The following is a 22899-nucleotide window of genomic DNA, read 5'->3' as shown; positions in this document are numbered from 1 at the left end:
CCAAGACTACTTGAGTCCAAGTCAAGACAGAAAAAGATTGATGGCTGGCAAGCATGCTTCATCAAGGGGTTTGTTTTAAAGGAAGTAGTTAGAAAAATAGTGCTGGACTCGGTCGAGACCAACTAGAATATTTGGCGAGTCCAACGGCCGAGTCCATGACAAGTCAGAGTCCCAATGGCAATGAGTCCAAGACAAATCCGAGACAATAGAAAACTGTCTTAAGTAGTTCTACAACCCTGAATCAGACATATGAATAATAAAAAAGAATAGAAAACGGCGCTACAAGGGCAAAGAGAGGAGGTGCTCAACACTATATGTCAATCCGGATCGATATATTGATTTAATCCTCAATGATCCAATATTATCGATAAATATTGTCAATTTTAAGATGCCCACTTTGTTTATAAAATCATAGTTTAGTTGCCTTTTGTAAATATGTGTAACTGATTGTGTTAAATGGGCTTATGTATCACCTTTGTGATATCAGTAAATATTGTACTGTTGCCCAAAGAAGATATAATGTTGCATTGTGATAAAACGTGATTTACGCCCTTAGTTTCTATTCATTTTAAAATCAATCTATATCGCAACGAACGGCGCAGAGACTCAGTGGTATATGAATACATTCATAACTGTGTTCTTTTCATCATTTTTTTCACCAGGCGCGTTATGGATCCCTGAAGATTAAAGGCAAGAAGAGACCAACGCTGAGCTCTGTTAACTATGGAATGTGAAAAGAATGCACACGCACACGCACACACACACGCACACACGCACACACACACACACACACACACACACACACACACACACACACACACACACACAACACACACACACACACACACACACACACACACACAGTAGAGCAATCTGCTGATCGGTGGATGGGATTCCAGCTCTTTAGAGCCCGAACTCTTATGAGCTTTCTTCAGACATATTTATTACTTAATTCATCCCAGACCAGTGAAACTTCCAGAACCTACACTCTGAGATTTTTGCATGAACTTGTGTGTTTCATCTGTTGTTTTTTAGAATTGTAGTTTAGGTGTAGGTGTGATGTCATGTGTAGTCTTTTAGATTTTACATCTGTTTGCTTCAGTCTTTTAGTGTAGCCTCTTTCTAATATTTTTTTAAAGTTCATAAACAGAAAGGAATGGCTTAACTGAGTTAAATCATTCACTAATGCTTTACGTCATGGTTGTAAGCCATCAATGAGAACAACGTTGGGTCACTGGGGTGTGAATCCTTTCGGCTTTTGTTTTTCCTCCAACCCTTGCTTTGTGTTTTAGGCTCTTTAATTTGTCCGGGACACTCTCCCAATATCTGCCCCAAAACAGGTTCTCTTGTTTAACCCTAGAGTTGTCCTCCCGAGTCAAAAACTGACAAAAAATTGATATTTTTGTCCTTTTTTCAGACTTTTTTTTAGTTAGAACACAACCTTACTGCCACTAGTTCTACATTACTTGTTGGAATTCATGGTCTATAACTCTCATTTATATAGAATTATACCTAATATTTGAGTTAAAAATGTCTAAAATTATGAATTATTTTGACTAATAGTGATGAGTTTAGTCAATGAATAAGCATCCAATCCATTTCTGTGGTAATTTCGTTAAAAAGAAACCCATATTTCAGATATAGACATTTTTTTAAAGGGGTCCAATTTAACCCGAGGACAAGATTAGATTAGATTCAACTTTATTGTCATTACACATGTATATGTACAGGGTTAACTGTAGAGTATTAGTAGGTGAGACCCCTGAACCCTTATTAAAGAGGCATTCATTTCCATTTTGGCCACTTGGTGCAGCACAACAAACTAGGAACACAAAATTATCTTTTATAAAGTTGCTTCGGCGGAACAGAATATAGCTCCAATATTCACATGACACATCATCTGCTACTGCAAACAACTATGCAACTAGAAAGAACACGCTCTTCCTCTTGCAAGCAAATAGTTTAATGTACAATTAATAAAATACACCTTTTTAACAGTTGTTTTTCACCAACTGCAAGACCCAGTCGGACCCAGAGCATGCTGGGAAACGTCGGCCTCTCAGCTGATCTAACAGCTGATTGGTTTAGAATCGACTCAACATGATGACGTTTTAGATGAACTTTTAACAATTTAGAATCGGAGGGATTTTAACTGTAACTTTGACTTATTCTGTACAGACCACATGTTGAGTGGCTGATTGTAACATTTAGAAGTCAGAGAGACATATATTATAATATATATATATATATATATATATAGTTGTCTTCTGTTTATTAAAATCAGCAACAGATCGCATGTAGAGCATTTACATTCCATTTTTGTCATAATTAAAAAACTGGCGACTGTGTGCAAGCTGATATATGGGTCTGATAACATTTTAATAAATTGGAGTCGGACCACAGGGGTGATGTCACTTCCTGTTCAGCCTGAAGGCTGCTGGCGGCTGGTAACTGTCCGACTTTACCGCAGATTTTTGTCCCCTACTACCCCTAGTTTTACACTACTTTTTGGAATTCATGGTCAATAACCCTCATTTGTACAGAATTTAACATTTGAGTTAAAAAAAGCTCCAAAAAAATTATGAATTATTTTGACTAACATTTAAGATCAAAGGAATGAAAGTGATCAGTTGTATTTGCAAAGAGCGTTGTAAGGAATCCAATCCATTTTTTTGTGGTAATTTGGTTAAAAAAAACACACCCATATTTCAGATATAGTCATTTTTTTTAAAGGGTTAAATTTGACCCGAGGACAACAGAAGGGTTAAACCTTCTCCGTACCAAGCAGCAGACAAAGTAGCAACTAGCTGGTGAGGAAGTAAATATTGGACTTGATCAGCTTTAAAAGACATTGTTTTTAAATGCAACCATGATTTTATAACAACCTATCAATTCAAAAGTTGTTGAGATTAATGGCTTATAAGTGACCTATCATTCTATTGGAGTACACATCCAGTACGCTATTAGTTTCAGAGTATTCTATTAAAACGTTGCTTCTGCTGCCTTTCAGGTATTTTATCTGACACTAGTGTTGGAGTCCGTTGACATCTGTGGCTCAACATGCTAATGGAGACTAGTTCTTACTCTTAGGGACGCGTTGTGTAGGTTAGGATGAATGCAACGTTCCCTGTCACAGTGGGGACAGTGTGAGAGCTCTGATTCGCCGCAGGATACCAGCAACTCTGACTATAAACGTTTGAAACACACTTGAACACCAGCAGATGAACACTATCCCTTATTCCTGTCAGAGGAGGGACACGGTGAACACCAACGAAGCGAAAGAAAGGGAAACGAAAACCAAATGAAACAAAGTGATTCTTCCAGGTTTCTCCGTGCAAATGTCAGCCTTTATAAAGGCCCAGGACTCCTGCTGACTATTAATGACTATTAATTTCTTGTTTTCCTGCTTTTTACTCATGTACTTTTATATGGCTGTGTGTCCAGATCACACCCCTGGTTGTATATTTCTCGCAGTATTTCTTAGTGAAGATTAGCTTTTTAAATGTTATTTTATGTGTTTGTGTGTGTTACCTTTGGATCAACAAGTATGTTAATGACCTGTTTTTGCACATAGACCTCCCAAATCTTTTTTTATCAATGCTGTTGCTTGTCATCTCATTTTGTAATGTATTCGCTGTGGGAGGATGCAGCACACAAATGAGCCTAGCCGTTGTTGATGAATGCTAATACCACCGGCCTCTCATGACGTCTTAAAGTTTGCCTTGTTTTTGCTGTAGCTGAAGTTCCTTCTCCTTCTCTAGTAGTACTTCTAGAAACGATGACATACTAGTCTCACATTGCCAGAGCTGTCTCCACAGTGCTGTGGAGGAAGGTCCGGCTACAGCACATACAGTACATTCTAGACTAGGAGAAGGATGTGTATGGCCGTGTGTCCACAGCAGTCCTAAAAAGTCCCAGTAAGGACAGGAAATATTCTTTGTGAATCTTTACGATCATTCCCCGAAAGAACCGAGCAGGCCTGCCTTGTTACTTCATCCAAATGTCCTCCAAAACTTGCCATTTTTAGCATGTAGCTCGCTAGCTTTGAGCTGTTTTGGTTTCCCGTAGCGAAGGGATTTTGAGAACAGCAAGACATAGAACGGAAGGCGGGGGGGGGGGGGTTTAGTGTGCCCCCCCCTCCCTAGCTGCAGCGTAAGTGCTTGACCATTCAAGCCATGCTGGCATGGTGGGAATGGTTTTCCATAGAGCATAAAAAGAATAGCATGCATGTCTGCCTCCATTTTCCAGAATATTCTACCCTTTAGACACACTTCCATTACCATCAAAACAACTGAGGGAATAGAAACTATGACAAGCAGCACTGAAGCTATTCTTTCTTCATATTAAAGGATCTGTGTGCCATACATTTGGTCATTTGCCCAATCTGCACAGGTTTCTTCCATCCTATCATGTGTATATGCAGACACTCCATGTATTAAGAGAGCTGTGCATGATTGTAGTACAACAATAACCAGCCAAACTTTCTCACGTCATGATGTCCATTCAGTGCTCATAACTAATGAAACCAAAGCTTCATGTACTCACGCAGAGCTGTGTGGCTGTGGGTTTTGATCTGTGGGGTGGGGGGGGAGGGAGGGACGAAATGTCTGCTGTGTGGATTGCAAATGCAATTCAATAAAGGCTATCCAAATAAAGACCGGCCAACCAGTAAAGTGTATTCTCCGTGCCTTCAGCAAGTGTGTAATAGTCCTCACATACACACTATAGGAGCACAAAATGGGTTCTGCCTTAATATTTTTGTTATGATGTTTCACTGATGACATTTTGATCTTTTCATATTTATTTCATAATGTCTTCACTATTTAACCTTCTAACACTGTTTCGGTCAAAACTGACCCATTTACACATTCCCTGTACCATAAATATGGCATTTTCATCAGATTGCCTCAAGATTTTATGATATCTTTCACAAAAGGCATTTAAACACATGACATTCATTGTGACTACTTTCATTTTTTTACATTTTGAGTGATTTATTCAACTTGGTCACACTTTTTTTTGTGTTATTGGTCAAAAATGACGCCATTGGAAATTATTGGGACACACACACATACACACACACACTATGTTGTCATGTTTGCTGCTTGTGCATGGTAACCACCAATGTTCACACATACAGAAGCACCACACACACACACACACCACACACACACACACACACACACACACACACACACACACACACACACACACACACACACACACACACACACACACACACACACACACACACACACACACACACACACACACACACACACACCACAGTTCATGTTGCCACTTGAACATGTGACCAACCAATGTTTGCACACACACACATATGTACACCTATTCACACACATTGGGTTTGTCTTTAGGGTTTGCCTTTCGTGTCTTTAGCTGTCGCCAAAAAAAATCTTTACAAAAAAAAGAATGATCACTTAAATATACGGTGTTCATATCAATAAAAAATTGTGCAAAATATATAATTAAACCAACTTTTTTTTAAATAAGATTATTAAACCTTATGATTTATGTTATTATGAAGAGTTATTTAATTATTTACTTTCTGTGACCTATTTAATGGTAAATTCTCTTCTTGCCAACAGCACCTTAAGCAAATATCTGTCTTCTCTTATACAATATTTCCTATTATTTTGCAGAAATACAATACTTTTCATGAAAAAGGTATGTCAAAGCCCAGAATTTTGATTTTGAGAACATTTACCCCAAACTGTTCAATTTTTTTGTCCCCAAAATGGTTGTGCCAGAGACATATTTGGGAGAAATGAAGAATGTGTTCTCTCCAACAACACAAGGCTGTCGTTCTCCAAATATGCAACCATTCATCTTCTGCGATATTAACACCTCGTTCCATCTCCCATTTTTGTTTTACGTAAGGTTGTAGTTCCTCTTCTCTCCATTAGGTGCTGATACAATGCAAATATGGTTCTACTGCCTACTTCTTTGAGTTGTAAACTCCAGTCATGGTTCTTATTATTCCATTTCTATCTAAATTTACATTATGCTTTATTTCTCTATTGCAAAAGTCCCTAAATTGTAAATATCTGAAGATACCCTGGTTGCATAGTGTGTCATTTTTTTTTTTCATTTCCAGGAAGCTCATAATATCCCCATCTTTTATCTTATGCATAGTGCTGTTGTGCCATTTGGAATCCCTTGTCCGACTGCCTGGGGTGAAATGTCTGTCATGGGCTACCCATCCAAGCAGTCTAAGTTCTCTAATCCAGATTTCCGTATCAGACCACAGTTGAGTGACAGAGTCTGGCTGATCCAGTAAACCCTTTGCTACATCTCTCTCCAATGAGACTTTGAATTTCCCTTCTGTGTACATATAGCTCTAGATTTTTCCATTTTGCTTCAAAGTCCTTACATATTCGTGATCTAATTGATGCTGCATGGTGATATTTTCTTACGTTTGGCAACACCATGCTCCCTTTATTTTCCACTATCTGTCCAATCTGAGTTTTTTTCTCTCACACGACTATTTAGCAGCAACTCTGTGTGGCGTTTAGCGCCGCCCATGATGATTGTGATTGGTTTAAAGAAGTGCCATTAACCCAGAGCATGTTTTTCTCCCGTCCCGGAATGCTGTGGGGAGTAGCCGGACTCTCCGTTGGGATTGATGTGCTAGTTGTAGATAATGGACTCCACCTGTGCAGTAGCGGTAGTATCATTCCACCCACCTGTGTGGAGTATTGTTTGGAATTGCCTTTACACAGGAGCCCGAAACATCTGATGTGTTGGAATGAATGAACTCAATCAAAATGGAGTGCTGTCTGGTAACTTTATGGTTATTAACTTTTAGGATCCAGCACCCAACCTTCAAAGTTTTTTATCTAGTATCTACATGAGTTGAGCATGTCCAATCTTATTTTCTAAGGATAGGCCTACTGTTAAACTTAAGGAGTCACTGTGCCACATTTTAACATTAAAACATGTATATATAGGTCAATATGTCAACAATTATTATTTTAATAGTCCGATGGGACAGACAGATCAATGGGGTTGCTTCGTAGGAAGGGTAGAGGGCGACAACCTAGCCCCAGCTAGTTATGTGCAGCCTTAAAAAGCTAAATAAACATAAGAAGAAATATCAATGTAATATTCACTAATATTATGGTAGTCTGTTTTGTGAATTATGATTATAGAAGTGTGAAGGAAAAACTTTTCGGAGTGAAAGCTTGATGGAGGGAAGCTCTGACACATGCAGACACAAACCGCACACTTCAAGTCAATTGTATACATATTTTTTTTTATTTGTTGCATCCATGCATCATCATCAGAAAAAAATTAATTAATCACCATCGTCTTTGTTCATATGAGATTAAGCAGCACATGAGAAAGCATAGAAAACATGACGGGTCCTGTTCCCTCTTTATTTAATTCTCTGAATGACCGGCACAAGGTTTCTTCAATATCGCATCACACAGTTTTTTTTTTTTTTTTTTTTTTTTTTTTTTTTTTAAATCTTAAATTTTACAAAACATGTTAAACATTCGATGAACACTTTGGCATCAGTAAAAATAAAATAAAAAACAGTATGTTAAAATAAGTAAATAAATAAAATAACCTTACTATACAGTGGATATATAGAAAAGAAGGAAAACAGAAAAAAAAACGTGGATTAAATATAAACATCAAGAACATAAATACAGTACAAAGACAAGATGAGATGGGCAAAGGCTATTCAATTATAATTCCTTAAAATCTTGCAGTAGATCAGCTATATAGATAGTTTTCTTACTATTAATGACGTGGATAGACTCACAAAAAATTCGAAATTCATTTCTGAAGCGTGTGAAAGCTGGTCGCGATTTAGCAAATTTTGCTTTATGGATATGAAATTTCCCGTGTAGAATTAGTAAATTGACAATCTTGTGTAATTTTTTGTTCTTGTGATCATATTCAATAATAACATCTTTTGCTTCTAATTTAATTTGGAGATTCTTTTGAACATTTAAATCATTTTCCATTTTTTTTTCCAGAATTCCACAGAGAACCGACACTCCCAAAATAGATGAATATCGCATCACACAGTGAGACTGTGACATCACGGGTGTGACATCACTGATAGGGTGGAGCTGGTCAGCATTGTACACTGTTTTGTTCTTACAGATACATTTGTGCTGGCTGCTTGCCCTGGTAGCCCCAGGGTCACTGTGTGGCTGTTGGCTTGTGGTTACATATAATTATTGTTTTGTTTGAGAATAATAATGTGCTTTTAAAAAAAAAAAAAAAAACTTGGTATCAACTGAGGAGTTGGGTCTGCTCTGTCACCTAACCTGAGGCCCTATGTTAACCATAGGCTGTTAATATTAATATCAATATATGTATACAGTCTATGATCTTAACCCTCCTGGTGTCCTCGGGGCAAATTGGACCCATTTTCAACAAGTTTCCATATCACACATTCGGGTTTTCTTTCTACCAAATTGTCCAAAAAAATGACGTGGATGGTTCACAACAACGCTCTTCACAAGTAAAGTAAAGGCTCAGTTCACTGCTTTTATTGATGTGGGTGTTTTATTAAATGTTATTGTGTTTGAACGTTGAAAAAAAAGAGGCCAAAATTTCGGTTAAAGCTTCAGAAACAGTGCAAAAAAACATCAACGAAAATAAATCAATAAAGCGCTGAAAAAGAACAACAAAAACATCGTAAAAAGTGACAGTTGTCGAAAAAGGACAACTCACATTTTGACCCGGAAAAACCGAAAGCTGCGACGGGAAGACAACACAAGGCTTAAAGAGGGACTCTTTGTCCACGCCTATTTTTAATTCAGCTGATTCTTACATGTTGCATATTCCCAAATAAGTTTGCGTATAATGAAATTACACATGGATAACACATATTCATACAGGAAAATGCAACTGTGTCTCTGTGTAATGTGACACGCGTCCTCCCTCAGGATGAAGATTTATTTCCCTTTTATGCACCTGACTTGAATCCAAGTTGGAGCTACAAGCTACACACAACCCTCTGATACAAAATTGCCGACATGTTTTATGCCTGTTTATGTTATATTTTATTTATAAATGAAAGTCCTGAATCCAAGTTGGAACCATGTGCTGAAAGTTGGAACCATGTGCAATTTTGCTGTTCTTATATTCTTCTTATAGGGCTAAAGTGTAAATTTTGTGCTGTGTGTGTGTGTGTGTGGGGGGGTTATTCCTATAAGGATCAATCCTTTTCTGGATTATGATTATCTGTAGTTAATTTTTCTAATCAGGCCTGTAATTGGACCAAACTGTTGCAGATCAGCATTTGCCAGCTGTGAGTCAACTTCATCATGTTACACTGTTACAGAACTTAAATAGAATTAAAAAAAAAAAAAACATCATTATGCTACTCAAAATTGTCCCGTTGGTTTAACAGTTTAACAGTATTTCCAAAGACTGCTCTGGTCACTGGCATAAAAACAAGAGCAGAGTACAGTGTGGCATTATGGGACACACGCTTATTATTTGCTTTCTTGATAAGAGTGAGATGAGATGATCAATACCACTATCAGAGAGTGGTATTGATTTTCTTGTCCCACCTAAAAAAAAAAAAAGACACAACACTGCATGGCAATATGCAAATAGAGTATTTTCATTCAAATTCACAAAATAAAATACAAAAAAGGAGAGAGAAAACATACTGCTTCCTTCACAGGCTGGTGGGAAGATGGGAGCGAATAAAAACAGAAAGAAAAAAGGAAGGAAAGTCAGTTTAGGGACTACAAGAACCAGACTGATAGGACTAATAACTGTCAATTATTATGAGATATATGATCTAGTTTGTCTAATTGAACTACACTCTGGTAGTTTCTCAGAAAATAAAGACACTGGTTCATGAAGCTCAGAATTCTGACTTTTTTTTAATCCTGAGATTAAAGTCAGAATTCTGAGAAAAAAGTCAGAATTCTGAGATTAAAGTCAGAATTTTGAGAAAAAAAAATCAGAATTCTGACTTCAATCTCAGAATTCGGAGAAAAAAAGTCAGAACTCGCATACATTTTTCACCAGTGGCCCTAATCCTCTTCCGTAGCTGCTACTCTTCGACCAACCACATTTCATTTCCTGTTGATGCTTCTCCACACCTGCTGTCTGCCATATGTTGAAGCAGCAGAGCTTTGACTGTAGCCACCAACACAGCTACGGGCTCGGCCCCCAGAACAGGAAACGGGCCTACGGTAGAACCTCATTAGATACCTAGTTTGACAACGGAGTGTGTACCAGATGCAGATGGGCTTTAGGAGCCAGGAGACAGCGGCGAGAGCTCAGATGACTTTAATCCTTGTGTTGTCTTCCCGTCAACATTGAAGAAAAGTTTTCGCTTTTTCTGACATTGTTGTCACTTTTTCAATGTTATTGTATGTAATTTGATATTTCTAATGTTGACATTTTCAGCTTATTTCGAAGGGCCATTTTTCGTGATGAAAAAACTGAAAATGGGTCAAATTTGACCCGAGGACAACACAAGGGTCTGAAAACGGTCTGAGTGTTCGTCTGCATCTGTCCATCGGAAGATCCAAAGATGGGGACCGCCACAGTCCAAGGCACGGGTTGGCTTTGTTGAGAAGGTAACAGAGTTCAGGGGGCTATTGAAGCTGGTTCCGCTACTTTTATTAATTCTAGCCAGCCGGCCGGCAGTTTTAAGCTTCTTTTCTTTTTTCTTCTTAAACTTTGACCGGCCAGGCTCGCAGACTCATGGCCACATGCCTTCACCTTCCAATGTCAAGCACATACAAACACAGCCAATATTTGTAAAATAGACCATTCGGCACACGAAGAAGAACGTCTAGAACTCTGGCCATCAATTACAAGTGAGAAGTGACTCTCCCATTCATTCACGTGGTATGAGAATGATAATCGCAACAACAAACCATTATTCCCAAATTAAAATTCAAGTCCATGAATGTAGATTTCTGTAGAGATCAGTAGCTCCTCATTTGACCTTCTCTCAGTCAACACTTATTGACTAAGTATGTGAAATATTTCACAACAACCCAAAGACATTGGGTTCTGCTACAGCTTTCAAAAGCTGTGGTCAGAAATAATTTACTCCATCTGCTTTCATTTTCTCCAGCATTAGTCTAATCCCAATGCTAATCCTTACTTAGAAATGTGTATTTTAGTATTTAACAGCTAAAAGCTAACCATAACGTGAGTATTTCCCTGCTGAAAAGGGGGTTTACCGTGTTTCGCATAGGTCGTGAATGGAGCATAATGTCCTGTTTGAACATAGCATTATTGTCCCAGTAAGTACACACACTGTTCTAAGTGGGAGTCCATGAGTTGTACTAAAGCCTCACAGTGTGTGATAGTGTGTGCGTGCACATTCAGCAACAAGTTATCTCAAGCCCTTTTCTTCCCTACACCAGTGTTTTTGCATATTTTAGTCCGCTTTACGTCCTGCTGACCAACTTCCAACACCTGATTTCTAAACGTTTCTCTTGGCTTCCTGGCAGTCATTTATTTTTTATTTAGTATCATAAGGTATTAAAGGGTACTTTCAGGGTTTTTTAACCCTATTTTCCTGTGTTTTTGTGTGTAAGTGACTGATAGGAACAACCATCTTTGAAATTGGTAGAGTATTAAGCGTGAACGCTGTAATCCTATGGGGCAATTGTGCATCGTCAATTTGGTCCACCAACAGCGCAATTTTGCGGTTGTTTTTATGTTCAAAAAAAGGATCTTACTCTATAACAGAAAGGTCAACCTCCTTAGACGCTAAGAATATTATGAGTTGTGGCAAAAAAAAGCACTTCTACGAACGGAAATAGAAGCTGCACAGTTGCCCCATTGACTTCCATTGTAGCTGTTTCGCAGACTACAGTGATCTGGATCAATACTGGACCAACGTCAAAGATGGTAGTTTCTATCAGTCACTTAGACACAAAAACAGGAAAATGGGGTCCAGGTTGAAAAAAACAGAAGTTACCCTTTTAAATGAACTTTGCACTACATGCTTTATACTGTATGTTTCCATTGGTATTGCCCTAGAACTGCATTGCCACATGCTGTTGCTATTGTATATATAAGTATGGCTGTAAGTATTATTCTCATTATTGATTAATCTGCCAATTATTTTCTTGATCTTTTGGTCTGAAAATATAAAAAAAAAAAATGCCCATCACAATTTCCTGAAGCCCAAGATGACACCTTGACATGACTTGTTTTGTCCGTCCAACAGTGCAAAACACAACTGATCAGAAAATAGTAGCAATTGAGAAGCTGGAACAATATTACAATTTTATTTTGGTCAATTGATCGATTGATAAATTAATTGTTTTAGCTCTATGAGCCAATTTAGAATCTCTACAACTGTGTCTGCCTGGAAGATGAAAAACAGTCAAAAGCCCCATTAACCTCAGGCTTTAGCTAATGTCGTGTGTGTGTGTGTGTGTATTGCTGTTGTTGCATAAAAACACCAATCTGCAAGAAGATTAGAGATAGTACGTGTTCTCGTGTCAAAGACCTGCTCATAGAAAAAAAAAAAAAAATCACTTCACACACAAATGATCACTGAAGCTTTTAATTCAAGTACGGTAAAAGAAATTAAATTGTGCAGCAATGTAGTTTTTCTTCAACAACAGCAATATGCTTTCCTGGGACTGAATCACACTGCACATGAGCCTGGTGTGTGTGTGTTAGGGCAGGGGTGTCAAACATATGGCCCGTGGGCCAGAACCGGGCCGCCAAAGGGTCCAATCAGGCCCACTGTTGGACTTTGCAAAGTGTGAAAATTTCAGAGGAGACGTTGATTCCAATTTTTCCAAATTTACCACTTTAATCTCAGAGAAAATACAAGTTATTTTTTCCGTTAATTCACGACTTTATTCTCAGAAAGTCCGATTTTCTGGCCACTCTCCGTTGAAAAGTTAACTTTTCACTGAAAAGTGTTGAAGTTATTGGATCTGCCCAGAGCCACTCTGGATCTGCCTTAGCCAATCACTAACGTTTGGTCGTGACGTTAGCTTAGCATCGCTAGCGTTCCTCTTAGCCAACTCCTTCACCACTAATGGAGCGAGCTGGAAAATCTAACTTTTCCCGACCCCCGTGGGGAGGAGGGCCTCAACATCATGGCCACCAACACAACTCAGCAAATATTGTTCTTGCTCGGGCTTCAACTTCTGGATATACGGCAGCGTTGCCACAACCAACCAATAGGCTTCGTTTTCATCTTTCGCCGCCGCCATTACAGAAACTACAACTCAAACTAGCGCACGACCTCAACGCCATCATTCTCAGCCCCTCCCCCTGTTCGCTGATTGGACCGCTAAAGATATGGCTGGAGAAAACCCGCAAACATACCACAAACCCAGATAGAGTACTGAAGGAAAATGAAAAGTGGGCAAAAGTACATAGGAGGGCGGAGCCAGGCTTGCTGTATGTGGCCAATGAACTGAAGAGTTTGACCCCCGTGTTAGACCAATATCTTCCTCTGACACTGTTAACAGGCGGTCACGTTGGTGCTGAGCACTGCCAATGATGCCCTTAAAGGAGCAGTTCATCCACACACTCTAAAATTAGCCATTATCAAGTCACCCTCATGCAAGCTGTGGAGTTTGTATGTCAGGGTAGAGCTGGGCAATATATCGATCTTATCTGGATATCACGATATGAGACTAGATATCGCCCTAGATTTTGGGTATCATAATAATATAATATGGTATGGTTGTCTTTTCCTGGTTTTAAAGGCTGCATTACAGTAAAGTCATGTCATTTTCTGAACTTACCAGACTGTTGTAACTGTTCTATTATTTGCCTTTACCCATTTAGTCATTATATTCACATTACTGATGATTATTTATCAAAAATCTCATTGTGTAAATATTTTGTAAAAGCACCAATGGTCAACACTACAAGAATGTGATATTGGATTTTTCTCCATATCGCCCAGTCCTATGTCAGAGTGTGACTTATTGAGGCAGCTGGGAACACAGAAAATAACTCCAAACAGCTCATGTAGCATAAGAAGGGCTCTGAAAAACAAACCTATTTTGCTGTGGGGCCAAAAGTCCATGATTACACAATTATCTCTCAGATTCCTGGAAGAATATTCATTCAAAAACTAGACATTAATCATGTGAGGTGATTTTAAACATAGTATCGTTTTTAGACAGGAAAAAGACAAAAAAATCAAAAAGGTATTGCAAAAATCACATACACACAAATTACAAATAAGTCCACCAATGTAATAATTAAACAATGCAATGTTGTTTATTTACTGTGCTGACAAGTACAAAATATGATGTAAATGATTGACTTATAAAGAGCACTATAATTTAGCTCTGGGAACACTGAAATTAGGCTGCCTAAGTTGTTCAGAGTTATTTAATGGCTATTACCAGACACAATGTCAAATATGTTCTGTGTGGTTTAAGAAAAAAAAAACTAAAATATAACCTCAACATCCATCTTGTCATCCATCACTGTCTGACATACAATCTCACCATTTCCCATCTGACATTGGGGCTGAACTACTCTGTTATCTTCCACTGCATTGCATTAGTAATATGGGGGTTATCACTTTATCTGCCTGATTATTAGTAGTTTTCCTCTACCTGTATCCTTCTTATTAGTGCAGAGAGCGTGGGGCTCATAGAATTTCCATGATAGCTCTGTCCACCTTTAACTTGAGCAGTGTGGTGTGGTGTGTGTGTGTGTGTGTGTGTGTGTGTGTGTGGTGTGAGAGAGAGACATGTCTCGTATCACAGTTTGTCCCTGTCCAGTAGCTCCTGTAGTTCATTCTGGATGTCCTCTGGCAGCTCCAGAGGCGGCAGATCATCCAGACACAGATCTTCCTGAGCTGGCATCTCCAGCGGGGGCAGCTGAGGGATTGCGATCTCCTTTCCCTTCCCTGTGCTTTTCCTCTCCGGCCCACCCCCCGTTCCCATGGCGCCACCCGCCTGAGGGAGCACCCAGAGCTCCGAGCGCTCCACAAAGTCTGCCGCCTCGCATGCCTCGGAGCGCAGCTGGACGTTTTCCGATTGTAGCCGTTTGTTCTCGCCTGCCAGCCGCTGGTTTTCGTTCATTAGTTGGTCGACCAGGCGCCGCAGGTCATCGATTGTGGTCTGTTGTTCTTCCAGGCGGGTTTTGTCGTCCTTGGTGGTCTTAGATCCAGTGCATGGTGGAGACAAAGGCTGGCAGCCGCCAGTCTGCCGAGTCTGAAGTTGGTAGAGCAAGGTGTCATACTCCCTCTCCCTGAGTCCTACGCCCTCTTCAGCTGAGAGGCCTGGGGTACCGCGGGGCTGGAGCTGGGCTGTGGACTGGGCCTGAGCCGGGAGGGCCGGGTTGCCGGAGGGCTGCACCTGGCCTGGTCGGGCCTTTGTTGCCTCACGACGAGCCTCTCTCTTCCAGCGCTCTTGGATCAGTCGCTGCTGTTTGATGTGGCTGTCCCTCTGCAGCTCCATGGACAGACAGGCCTGCAGACACAGAGCATCAACACCAGCCACAGCACTTACAAGAGTTCCAGTTCCACTGACATGTCAAACGGATACAAGGAAAAAAGTCAGAATGCAGCCTTGTCTGTATAGAATGAAATAGTATAGAACTGTATAGAACTAAAGCCAGTTCTGAATTGGAAGTAGTTCTTACTTATTGGAAGTATCCAAAGATTTTTAGTGCTGAAAGCGGAGCGAGAGCAGTGGTGAGAAGTAAAGGTTAACCTTTGGGTCAAGCTGGCGTCAACTATACTTTTTACTGTGAGTGCAATGAAAACTTCACAAGTAAAAAAACCAACAAGAATAAGGATTTAAAACACTTCTTTGCCAAGCATACATTTGCAGAAATGCACTTTGCCTGCAGCCTCCCATCCACCACCGGTCTGTTTCAGCATACTGGTGAGGAAATTCCTATGAACAAGCTAAAATTATATCTGACTGGAACGGTTTGCCTAATATGCCCATATCTTAAAATTTGGCAAAACCTGTGGGAATGTGGATTTACAGGTTGCGATGGCAGCCCCCACCAGCCCCTCCTCCCTCTACCTGCCTTACCCGTCCAGCAGTGAATCCACATCAGCAGTAATAGTGACTTATGGCTTTGTTAATTCTTTTTTTTTTTTTTAAACGTCAGATAATGTTTTAATGTTAGGAATATAACATAGGCTTTTGGCAGACCCCTGAGTTCCATGAGCTGGCGCCACGGAGGAACGCCAAACACATCTGTGTTTATCTAAACGCACTGCCCACACCGCCGTGACACAGAGCTGGATTCAAATGGGCCAAATATCTCTATAAGTATGAGAAACTAAGCAAATGACAGCATTGTCTAACATTAACATAATGTCAGAAAAGGTTTACTTTTCTTAAAGGTGCCCTGCCACACAAAATCGTTTTTTTACTTGCATTTTGTGAAATATGTTAGGTCCGTATGTATTTGTGTTACGTCTAGAAAAAAATAAGGAGAAATCAGGCCAATTACAAAAGCTGGTCAGTCTGATGTCATGTTGCCTGAGCTCATTAATATTCATGAGCTGGGTAAAGGATGCTGATAGCCAGGCTCTCATTGGCTAACTGTTACCCAATCAGAGTCAAGCAGCTTAGCTCGTTGAATATTAATGAGAACTGGCACAAATGGAGCTGAGTCTTCCTGCAGGCTTTCTATAACACGCTAGAATGGCTTGAAACAAGGTAACCAAGGTAACCAAGTTACAGAGTCCATGGTAGGACTTCAGACGTTACCACAAAGTAGTGAAAAACTTTTGGCAGGACACCTTTTAAAGCAATTATCTGCAAGATGTCCTTTAAGTATCAAAAGTAAAAGTACTTTTTCTCGTTGTGTTATATTTTGTTGAATATTGTTATTGCTTTGTCAAAACGTGAGCAGATGACCTGACTGAAGGCTGTGCTTAATTTATTCTCTGGCAAGATAAATTGCACGGTACATCAAACACACACACACACAAACAGGAATTGCTCACCTGCTTACACTCTGTTGTCTTCATTGCATTTGTCAAAAGATCTGAGAGAGGAGAGAGAGAGAGAGAGAGAGAGAGAGAGAGAGAGAGAGAGGAGGAGAGAGAGAGAGAGGAGAGAGAGAGAGAGAGAGAGACAGAAGAGGACGGACCCATTATCAATGCAAATAGAGGCTATACATCAGGGTTTCACGGTTTTGTTTTTTAAACGATTTTTCAATTTTGATTACAAAATCAAAAGTAGTGTCGTCGATCCCCCCAGTTCTGTTTCTCTCCCCCCCCCCCCCCCCCCCCCCCCCCCCCCCCCCCATGCCTGAGTACGTCCCATGAAAAAAGAAAAAAATGTCCAGCTTAGCTCATTGGCTGGTAATAAGCAGCTAAAGACACAGCATAATGTTAGCTTACAAATGTGTACAAATCCACTTTTGCTACTTTGACAGTGGAAAAAAGGGTTGGTGCGCCGGGCACCTGGTTCAAAAGGGTTGTACTTCCTGTCTTCATTAATCATAGGTTTGACCAATCAGAGGTCCTCTCCCATTCCCTTTAAAAGCCAGGTGCGTTTGTACCTTGGCAAATTGCTATGATGATGGAGGATTTGCACCGTTATATTTTTATTTGTCATCTTTTGCATGTTTGTGTGAGTAACATGCTGCGTTATTGACTTTAGACCAGGTTCTTGTTGGTCAATGGCGGGATCGCTTTCTGCTGCCGCAAGATAGCAATACGCCCAGAATGCACCTGAACACACCTCCCTGTGAGACCAGCACGCCCATGGGCGCACAGATGGGTGCAGGGGAACAGGACTGGAAGGGAAATTAACAACTGTGTCTTAAAACAGCAAAGACACTTGCGTCGGGTGCAAGACAGGGCTCTATGCCTTCCCCGGGACTGAGTTATGTAAACAATCTAGGGCTGCACGATATGATGAAAATATGCGGTGACATTGTTGAATATGACGTTAACGATGTTACTTGCGATCAATAAACGGATAATAAAGTGTACTCTGTCCTGCATTTCTGCTGCTTTCAGTGTTCTGTTGAAATACAACTAAATGATTGTTGAATTCAAAACAAATTAAAGGAAAGCATTTCCAACAGTCTTTTATTGAACAGATTGAGAATTGAATATGAAAGGCACTACTAAAAAATGTGACAGTTACATTTTAAAGGGCCGTTTTCTACTGATATTTTCTTTAGGGATATGTCATAGTTGTCCACGATAAGTTTTTTGCGCCTCGTTGAACCCATGGTGCATTCAACTTGTAAACTCTAAAAAAAACTGTAACCCTAACTGTTATAAAGTACCCTTTCTGCCATCTTGTGGCTCTTATTGTGGTATTATTGCCACTGCTGGGGGAAGAAAAGTTGAAATCGAAAAATAGAATCGAATCGTGACACGCCTACCATACAACTGGTTATGGTGACATCTCTTAGTTTTCATTTGAGGGTGTTCACACCATTCCCATCAGATAACCTGTGTTAGAACTGTAGCCCTTTGTATACAGTCCCCAACTGTGAAGGACAGCAACACATAGGAAAAGGTAACATTAACATAAATAAAGACATAGATAATTTATTATGTAGTTGAAACTCTACAACACATAGTAAGTCAATGCAGAGCTGGATTTAGGTCAGGTGACTTCAACCATGAGTCATTGTCTGTTCAAAAACAATATAATGAATATGAGTATGTGTCAAAAATAGGAAATAGAACACCTCTGTATAAAATGTAGTCGGGCCCATTCATTCCCGCGGGGTTGTGCGGCGGTGTGGGAGTGCCACTAAAACGGCCCATTTGTGTAATGTCCTGTTGTGTTCTTTCACCCACCCCCAATGTAGCAAAAGTAGACTTTATATTTCACAGTTATTGTTTTCCGTCAGATTGTTTATAGATCCCGACCGTGCCTGAAGGCAGCTTAATTATATGGAAAAATACAAGGAGAGTGGCCACTAGGGGAGCAGTGGGTGACAACTGCATAGCAGAGGGGCGCAAAACCACTTTGGGCCAGTCATGTTTTTCAGTGATAGGGACCCAAAGAAAACCATGTAAGCACTGAATCAGTTGTGTTGTTGTAATGCATTGTCTGTGCTAAATGCCTGGCTGTCAAGGTTCCAAGGTTCATCCCGGGGGTCTGGGTATGGGAGACGAACCTAGGTATGGCCCAGGCCCCTCACTATTGGGGTAGGTACAGGTGAGCAGGTGCGACCGGCTGGGTGCTTGGGGTTTGTGCTGTTACGTGGTTTGTGTAATGTGGTCTCAACTTTGTGAAATGTTGATGTAATTTATTAGTAAACAATGTATTTGCTGCATGACTGTGTAACTCACACTATGTAGTTTTTAAAAAAGAATTATATTGGGAATATCTTTTATATAATAGATTAGGTGGAACGATTGCCACAGACTCGGTGTCTGTGTCACTCAACTTACCTGCTGCTTTTCCATGACAGGAGATGGCCTCTTCATACTTTCCAGCCACCAGCAAACGGTCTGCCTTCCTGCACTGCTGATGGGCCTGAAGAGAGGCAGACACATGGAGGGCAAAGAATCAGATACAGGTGAGAAAAAGAAAAACGGACAAGGAGCACAGTCAGTGGGCAGAGGAATTGTTTAAAAGGAGGTAGAGTGTACAGAATGTAGAAAAGAAGATAAGGAGGAAGTGGGCAAGTAAATATAACAGCCTACTTGCACGTATGGGAAAGCAAAGTTCCAATCGTGTTTTTTCAATCATCATTGTATCATGATATTATTGTTCTGTTGTCCCCGTCAGAGAGTGCTTGTTAGGCCTGCACAATTAATCGCAATTGTATCGAAATCGCAATTATGGACTAGTGCAATATCCAAATCGCAGGGGGGGGCGCAATATTTGTTAATGGCATTTAAGACAATATCTAGTCTCATATTGCGATATCGATACAACATTGATGTATTGCCCAGACCTAAGTGTGCATTTGGAGCGTTAAAGTCAACAGCGCTGGTGTGAGTTTGGTTGTATTTAATTGTGAAATGATCACACAGAGAAAGTTAGAATGGCTTTCTCACTTTTCCTCCTTCATGGCCTTTAGCCGTAGTACTACACGATACGCCCACTACATGACGCGGTTGTAGGCTCGCTGCTGCACCTCAGTCAGTGACAGGGAGAAGTGACAAGAGAAAGACCTCGCTCTCTCCGGACAATACTGGTGTCTCTCTTCTCCAGAAAGTCACTAGATTTGTCGCTAGTTGCTTTTTTGAACCCGCTCCCGCTGCTGTACAGAGGCTCTCCGTTGGTAGCAGAGCCGGTGAACCATCGTCTAGGGATGTAGTAGTCTCGCATTGCCCGGGAAAAACAGATATATATAGGGTATATATAAGCTATTGGTAAAGAAGCATTGATCACTTTGAGAGGGGACAATAACCTGTCATATCTACAGCAGTCAGATTCACTGTGGTCACTCGGAAGGAATCACTGCACGTGGGAAGACACTGGTAATGACATTTTAAACGTGTTAATAGGCTAAAAACACGTTTATAACTTGCCCTGTTTAAGCCTGTTGGGTGCTAACTCTAGCAGGAGGATAACACGGTGTTAGTAGCACCGCTTGGTTTAGTTTTTCTTGCTACTGACAGACCTCCAAATTTCCAAACAACAGAGCTACGTGTTGAAATCGACCGGAATGCTACTTTAACGTTACCACATCTATCCGGCATTAAACTGTGTGCCAGCGAAACGCAGCCAGTGCCAACAGGAGATGGGTGTATAGCACTGCACCACAGTGGCATATGCCATCAGCCATCGCCAAATGCCGCTGTAGTGGGCGGCATGTGCCAACAGGGATCGAATTATGCCTATTTACCACAGTGGCTGCCCATCAGCCACTTTTGACTTTTGGCGTCACTCTTGGATATTGCACTAGTCCATATTGTGATTTTGGTAAAATCACGATTAATTGTGCAGTCCTAGTGCTCCGGTGCCTTCAGAATCAACTCACAGAAGTCAAGTCAGTACGTGACAGGATACGAACCACAAAATAATCAATTTGCATTCTGTGAATTAAGCATCGGAATCAAGAAACGTTAAGCAGAATTGTCTAAAATCCAAACGATCCCCAACCCTAACGTTACCTCTAATGTCGTCCTTTTTTAATTATAATGACAACGCTGAAGTCGGCATCCAATTCGCAGCTTCCAATTTGGCAGTTAAGGGGAAATTTAAGGGAAACTTAAAGCTGAAGTTAGCTTCCGATTGACCGCATTAGACAAGGTCCACATCCAAAACCACTATACCTAGACTTGTCAAATCTGGACTAAATTATCGCAGAGAGGCTAAAAAGTCTTAAAAACACAGTTTCAGACTTGTGAAAACTTTATTCTATTTCTGAAAGTGCAATAAAGGGAGATTTCCCTGTTCTTTTTCATATGAAGATCACATCCGACACATTAGAATAAGTGAATTATTATATTATTAATGTGGTCTACATACTGTATGAACACAAACGGTAAAATTTGCCTTTATTGCATTTTCACTAGGGCTGTCCTTGACTAAAGAAATTCTTAGTTGACTAACGCTTACATGATTTTGTAGACTAATCGATTTGTTGATTTAATCGACAGAGTTGTGCGCTTTGAGAGGTGGTTAAGACTACAAAAGCACAATATAAATGTAGGTAATTACCCGTCTGTAAAACTGAGTTTCTACACTATTAATCCTTTAAAAGCACCACATTTAACTCTTGTGTTCACCAGAAATGTGCTCATAAATGTCTTGGAAATGAGTAATTAAGCATGAATAAGCATAAAAAATGACTTATCAACTTAAGAAATCTTAGTCGACTAATACCAAAACCACAGATTAGTCGACAAATCAACTAAGAGGGGACAGCCCTAATTTTCACAATTCATTTTAAGAATCATTAGCCTCTTTGGGATAATTTAGTCCAGATTTGACAAGCCTAGGTATAGTGGTCTTAGATCTGGTCCACTGTGGTCTACATATGAAAAAGAACAGGGGAATCCTCATTTATTGCATTTTCACAAATAGAATAAAGCTTTCACAAATCTGAAACTGTGTTTTTAGGACTCTTAAGCCTCTCTGGGATAATTTAGCCCAGATTTGACAAGTCTATCTATAGTGGTTTTGGATCTGTGTGGTCAATCGGAAGCTGACTTCAGCTTTAAGTTTCCCTTAAATTTCCCCTTAACAAGGGAAGCTGCGAGTCGGATGCCAACTTCAGCGTCGTATTATAATGCTGAATAATGTTATATGCTAAATCAAAACAGGTGACTTGCCCTCAAATTAATGTCAATGTCCTTAATTGACAACAACGAGCAGTTATAGCGATTAAATGGCAGTGAGGTCATATTGCGATACGTTTTAAAATACCCGGTTAACACTGTCACAGTAGTTCTTAAATGGCCTTGTAAACAAGTCAACTAACTAAGTTAGCGTCTCGTTGTTAATATTTTTAACACGACAAAGCAATATCTAAATAAACACCTAGGTTAACGTTATTAAATTGGATAGTAGCTGCCATGTTCCACCGTCAGACGTCTTGCTCGTTCTGTCGAGGACGAACCCAAAATGTATTATGTAGCTTGTCCAAGCAAGCCACTAGACAACAGGGACAAAGCAAACAGAGCGGCTAGCCGCTAACTTGTTTGACAGCCAGCTAGTGTAGTTTACCTATGCAATATCTTAGCTACAGTAACGTTAGCCTGCTATTGCAACATCAAGACCGAAACTTACGAGATTCAGCGGGCTGTCCACGACCTCCATGGAATCAATTATTCTATGGTTTACACTACATGAAATGTGTCGCTGTCATTTGCACTGCGTTAGAAAAGAAAAGTACTGAGAAAAAAAAGAATTATACGAATATTAGCTACTGCCAGGGAAGCACAACAGTCGCCTCCACAGCGAAAGCTGCGTCAACACGTCGTGATGTCACATCCGTCCTACAGTACATTTAGGTTAGACGTTGTGCTGCATCAAATCA

At 40.2% G+C, this 22899-nt stretch overlaps 2 protein-coding genes across 2 annotated transcripts in view; one reads left to right on the top strand and one right to left on the bottom strand.

The window, feature by feature from the left end:
• The window catches only part of reep3b (receptor accessory protein 3b), a 49003-nt gene extending 44330 nt beyond the window's left edge, over positions 1–4673 (top strand). The window contains exon 8 of the mRNA XM_032502937.1: positions 663–4673. Within this exon, the coding sequence (XP_032358828.1) occupies positions 663–734 (72 nt within the window). The 3' untranslated portion in view covers positions 735–4673. The remainder of the gene's footprint in view (positions 1–662) is intronic.
• Positions 4674–14204: 9531 nt separating this feature from the next.
• nrbf2b (nuclear receptor binding factor 2b) lies at positions 14205–22870 on the bottom strand. Its single transcript, XM_032502912.1, has 4 exons — positions 22650–22870; positions 19355–19439; positions 16934–16974; positions 14205–15434 (listed from the first exon to the last, which is right to left on the bottom strand). The coding sequence occupies exons 1-4, from the start codon at positions 22677–22679 to the stop codon at positions 14721–14723; spliced, it is 870 nt and encodes a 289-aa protein (XP_032358803.1). The 5' UTR covers positions 22680–22870; the 3' UTR covers positions 14205–14720.
• Between the last annotated feature and the right edge of the window lie 29 nt (positions 22871–22899).

The sequence above is a fragment of the Etheostoma spectabile genome, chromosome 21 (genome assembly GCF_008692095.1).
Source record: "Etheostoma spectabile isolate EspeVRDwgs_2016 chromosome 21, UIUC_Espe_1.0, whole genome shotgun sequence".
Lineage (NCBI taxonomy): Eukaryota > Metazoa > Chordata > Actinopteri > Perciformes > Percidae > Etheostoma > Etheostoma spectabile.
Note: the sequence above shows the minus strand (reverse complement) of the source record. Positions and strands in the feature narration are given on the sequence as shown.

What these genes read in the sequence shown, in the direction of transcription:
- nrbf2b (XM_032502912.1), bottom strand. Translation starts at nt 22,679, where the DNA reads ATGGAGGTCGTGGACAGCCCGCTGAATCTC. An exon ending in TGGACAGCCCGCTGAATCTC is followed by an intron (nt 19,440 to 22,649) that starts GTAAGTTTCGGT and finishes GCCTCTCTTCAG; the next exon opens with GCCCATCAGCAGTGCAGGAA. An exon ending in AGACAACAGAGTGTAAGCAG is followed by an intron (nt 15,435 to 16,933) that starts GTGAGCAATTCC and finishes CTGTGTCTGCAG; the next exon opens with GCCTGTCTGTCCATGGAGCT.